This window comes from Caloenas nicobarica, chromosome 30 (assembly GCF_036013445.1).
Source record: "Caloenas nicobarica isolate bCalNic1 chromosome 30, bCalNic1.hap1, whole genome shotgun sequence".
Taxonomy (NCBI): domain Eukaryota; kingdom Metazoa; phylum Chordata; class Aves; order Columbiformes; family Columbidae; genus Caloenas; species Caloenas nicobarica.
In genome coordinates this window covers 2391309-2396698 of record NC_088274.1, presented here as the reverse complement: position 1 = coordinate 2396698, position 5390 = coordinate 2391309, and the positions used below count along the sequence as shown (strand labels likewise).

Below are 5390 nucleotides of genomic sequence, written 5' to 3'. Positions count from 1 at the left end.
GCCTTAGGGGTCACTCCCCTCACAGTGCCCGCCCTGCCCTGAGGTAATGTTTCCTGTGATTGGCCGGCTGGGATTTCTCGTTTGCCCCCCTACCAAGTGATGGGTCAGACCACTTGTCAATCATCCATGTGCGGCACTCCCGCCAGCTGTGATTGGTGCGGCCAGCACAGCCCGCCCCTGAACGCTGCCCAGCTCGGTCAGCTCTCGCCACCTTTCCTGCAGGCCTCAAAGCTGGATTGGCTGGTTACCTATCAATCACATGACTTGCCCCGCCTCCCCAAATGCCATTGGCTGTCCTGGGTCCCCTGACTCCCCATAGACTTCCGGTTGGCTGTTGCCAGGCAACGAGCTCCACCCAAACATGAAACTGTGGGCCCTGATCAGAGGCCGTGGGTGATAAAAGACACGTTGGGACCCCGAACATGAGGATTTGGGCCCCAAGAAGGAGGCTCTGGGCACTCAAAAGGACGGGCAGAGCAGATTACTCAGGGCTTTATCCAAACACATCTTGGGCAATTTTGGGGGTAGAGTGAATGTGCACTCCTGGGAAACAGCTTCCAGTACTTGACTGTCCTCATGATTGGGAAGTTTCTCTCTTTCTGTAGAACCTTTCCAAGTCCAACCATCCAGATTGTTTTTACCCATCTACTTACACACTGACACAGACCATAATATCCTACCTTGGACACAAGAACATTGTGGGGGATGATGCTGAATGCCTTGCTGACTGCCAGCTAACAGACCACCACTGCTCTCCCCACGTCCTGCAACCCTGTCCTTTCCTCACAGAAAGCAAAGAGGATGGACAGACACAACCTGCCCTGGGTAAACCCCGTCACCTTCTCTTCCAGACACCCAGAAATGGGGTCCCAGTGGACATGTTCTGGGGCACAGCCCTTAGTTCTGTGATAAACAGGACTTGAGTCTGGTTGAGTTTCAATCAGAATCAGTCATTTTATTAACAGATATCAAAGCAAAAGGCTAGGTAATAAAAGGCAAGCAAACAGTGCTGGGTGCGCGGGGAGCCACCGCCCCACCAACACGCACACCGCTTACTTTTTCCCTTGGTCTTTTATACTTTCTTAAATTCCCTTTTCCAAGAAGTATCCTCCTAGTTTCAATTCCCCAGATTAACGTGGTGTTGGGGTTTTTGAGCATGTCTCAGAGGTTTAGGTGGTCATCTCTCCCCTCCTGGTGGTCCTCGGGAGGAAGGCTTCTCCTCTTCTTTAGTGTCCTTTTCTTTACCCTTTATTCGGTGCATGCGTAAAGCGGGTTTTCTTTAAGCAAGTCATTAGCGCTACCTAACCGCAATATCCTTTTCTTTACATAAGTCGTTAGTGCTACCTAACCACAATATCCAGTGTCCTTGCTCCATGCCTCATTTGGTTATCTCAGTGCACTTATCTTAACTTCTTGTTGGCGCATTTTCGCAATGTTAGTACACTAATACTTATTTCTGTCCCCTGATACACTCTCATAGTGACACGAATCACAATAACACATTTCACAGTTCCCCTGCTCACCCACTGGCCATTTTTGAAAAGTGCACACAATGTGTGAGAGATGCCAGTGGTCAGGGAGTCCCCCCAGTCTCCATGAGCTTTCCAAGAAGGTTGAGAGTGGCCTCCCTGTGACATGGTCCTGCTGTCTCAGCTCCTGGGATGCTGCCCCTCCTGTCCCATAGACTGGAAAGGATTGTGTTAGTTCCAGTGACCCCTGACTTGATCCCCATCCACTGCTGGTTGTTTTCGTCCAGATTCCTGCCTCCAGTCACAGATGCCTGAGGGAACTTGCTGGTGAAGAGGCAGGAGAAGAGGACACAGGGATTCTTACCTCTTTCTCTTATGAAAGTCATCAGTGGCCACACTGTGTCTTTGTTTCTCCTTTAACTGTTCCCACAGTAGTAACAGCTCATTAGGGGACCCTTGAATTGCCTTACAGGTCTAGACCGAGTTTTGATCTGGACTGTTGCTGTGCTTGGAGGCTGCTGTCCTTGAAGACCAGATGAACTAACTTCTGCCACCCTGCCTAGGCAGTTTATTCCATCCGTGTCACAGCTCTGTCTGCAACACTGACAGCTCCAGCTCAGCCAGTCAGGTCCCTGGCTGAGGACATTGCCTCCCATCTGGGCTGAACCACCCCAGCTGTGGCACCAGCCCAGCTCTGACCTGCCCCAAGGAAACCTGGTACCAAGTGTCCAAGAGCCCATGTGTGCAAAGGCTTTGGTTCAGAGCACAGACATGACATGGCCAAAGATTGCTGAATGTATTTCTAGCCCTAGGACGACAAACCCAGAAAAAAATACCTAAACTCATTCAACTGAGGATATTCCTCCACTCAGCTTGGAGAATTTAGATCCTTTGCTGCAACATTCCTGGTGTCCTGTCTAATGATGGGACAAGAAAAGATGATTCTCATACCAATTTATTTTCTAATAGAAAGAATGCAATGCTGGAAAGAAGTGTCTCTGCAGAAGAGCGAGAATCAACATCACTGATTACTTGAGGTTGTTTTAAAGAATGTGCCCCTAGAGCCCCAGGAACACCACAGGGGACCCCAGAGGGGCCAGAGAAAGGGACATCATGGGCTGCTCCTGTGCTGCTGAGCTGGGCTGGGCTCCTGGGACAGAGGGAGCTCATGGCAAGCGGCAGCGCTGCAGAGAGACAGCTCTGCCCAGGAGCAGCTCCTCTGCAAAGCGCAGCAGGGCTGAGGGCTCTGCCTGCAGCACCGAGGGGAGAGGAGCCAGGCACAGAGGGGGAAACGCAGTCTGGGGTGGGAGGATGCTAAGAGATCACTGGGAGAAAAATCTTCACAGATATTAAGTCTCTGGGTGCAGCACATTGCATCTGCAAAGCATGGTAGGATCTCAGAAAGCTGTCACATTGCAGAGCCTGCAGGAGATGTAAGTACAGCTCTCAGAGATTCTCTGGTGAAGAGGAGGAGGATGTGCTGCAGAGCAGGGATTGCCTTCTGCACTGTCAGAGTGACAAGAGATGGATGCTGCGTTCTCCCAAGGATGGCTGTGGGGTGAAAATATAAATGACCACCCAGCGGTGGCCAGGGCTGTCCTGCAGAGCAGGGTCCCTGCACCCCAGGGCTGTGCCGGGGCAGGGACTCTGCCGCCTGCCAGGGTCAGCGCTCAGCCTGCCCGGGGAGATCCCAGCAACACTGAGGGGAGAAGCTGTGGGGGGAAGGAGCGACCCCCGGCAGGGCAGGGTCCTTCTGCTGCTGGGTTACAGGTATTACTATAAAGATAAGAAGCTTTCCCATGTCTGTCCTTTCAGTTTCCTATTCCAAGGCTAGTGGAAATGCGGGTGTAGGAAAGGATAAATGCAAAAGGAGCTCTCAAGTTTTAACAAGTCACTGAGACTCCCGAACTGCAACACTGAGTGATCAGCACATCTGCCAGAAGACTTGGAACATCCCTTCAGCCACTCCTCTGCCCATGGACAGCAGCAGCATCACATCTGCTGAACCCATCAGCTTTAGTCTGACCTGTCCTTTTTTCCAACCTGCAAACCTCTGCTCTCAGCAGTGCCTGGGGGCTTTTCATGGAAAAAAGGCAGTGTGATCAGCCTCCATCTCAGAAAGGTGCCAGCCCAGGGCAGCTGGAGCAAGACAGAGGGACAGACCAGCTGCCCTCACTCTGCACTGACCCACAGGCATTCTCCTGCCTTGCAGGACTCGCTCTGTTCTCCCTGAGTGCAGCAGAAATTCTGAAGGTTTCTGACACCCAAGAACACTCTCCAGGGGAGTTGCAGGATTGGTCTAGATGATCTTTCGAGGTCCCTTCCAATGCCTAACATTCTGTGATTCTGTGAAGCTTTAAAAAAACAAACATTTCAAATTTCATTTTACCGTCCTGTTTCATTCTTGGTGATAGTGCAGATGCTGACAGGCTCTTCTCACCATCAGCAGTTTCAGGTGACAACTTTGAACCCCAGGTCTGTCCCCTGCCCCCCGTTCAATGACCCGCTGCTGCAGAGCAGGGCTGACTCCTGGGCAGCCAGCGGGCACAGGCCCTGCTCCTCACGGCACCTCCAGCCAGCACCACCCAGGGCTCAGCCACGGAGCTGAAGGAAGGTCTGGAAAAGGACAAGGGGGTGTGGAGCAGGGGAGGGTGTGTGAGAAATGGCTTTAATTTTGCTCAGAGATGTCTCCCCTAACGTGTCACTGTCTTTCGCTCCTGTGACAGTGTTCCATGCCCAGAGGCAGCAAATGTCCAACAGCAGCTCCATCACCCAGTTCCTCCTCCTGGTGTTCACAGACACACGGGAGCTGCAGCTCTTGCACTTCTGGCTCTTCCTGGGCATCTACCTGGCTGCCCTCCTGGGCAACGGCCTCATCATCACCACCATAGCCTGTGACCAGCACCTCCACACCCCCATGTACTTCTTCCTGCTCAACCTCGCCCTCCTCGACCTGGGCTCCATCTCCACCATTCTCCCCAAGTTCTTGGCCAATTCCCTCTGGGACACCAGCTCCATTTCATATACAGGATGTGCTGCCCAGCTCTTTTTTTTTCTTTTCTGTGCTGCAGCAGGATATTTTCTTCTCACGGTCATGGCTTATGACCGCTACGTTGCCATCTGCAAACCCCTGCACTACAGGACCCTCCTGGGCAGCAGAGCTTGTGTCCACATGGCAGCAGCTGCCTGGGCCACTGGGTTTCTCAGTTCTCTGCTGCACACGGCCAATACATTTTCACTGCCGCTCTGCAAGGGCAATGCCCTGGACCAGTTCTTCTGTGAAATCCCCCAGATCCTCAAGCTCTCCTGCTCAGATGCCTACATCAGGGAAGTTGGGCTTCTTGTAGGTACTGTCTGTTTAACTTCTGGCTGTTTTGTTTTCATTGTGCTGTCCTATGTGCAGATCTTCAGGGCCGTGCTGAGGATCCCCTCTGAGCAGGGACGGCACAAAGCCTTTTCCACGTGCCTCCCTCACCTGGCTGTGTTCTCTCTGCTTGTCAGCACTGTCATATTTGCCCACCTGAAGCCCCGCTCCATCTCTTCCCCATCCTTGGATCTGCTGGTGTCTGTTCTGTACTCTTTGGTGCCTACAGCAGTGAACCCCCTCATCTACAGCATGAGGAACCAGGAGCTCAAGGGTGCTGTGTGGAAACTAATGGCGGGATGCTTTTCAAAAAGAATAAACTACCCGTCATCTTCTCTTTAACACATAACAGTTTTACTGTAACTCTCTGGAGGCCCAGTCTTGTGTGTGTGTATGTGTTAGTGGTGTTTATTTTTTAATCAGTCATTATATTTTTGTCATCCCCTTTCTAATTCACTCTCTGCTTTTCCTTTTCAATCTGCTGGCTGTATAAATATGGACCCATGTTCTCTGAATATTTAAACAAAATAAAGGGCTCTGTAGTGACTATTTTCTCT

The 5390-nt window shown here is 51.7% G+C and overlaps 1 protein-coding gene across 1 annotated transcript; it reads left to right on the top strand.

Moving 5' to 3' along the window:
• The first annotated feature begins 4131 nt into the window (after positions 1–4131).
• LOC135999857 (olfactory receptor 14A16-like) lies at positions 4132–5175 on the top strand. Its single transcript, XM_065653430.1, has one exon. The coding sequence runs from the start codon at positions 4132–4134 to the stop codon at positions 5173–5175; it is 1044 nt and encodes a 347-aa protein (XP_065509502.1).
• The last annotated feature ends 215 nt before the right edge of the window (positions 5176–5390 follow it).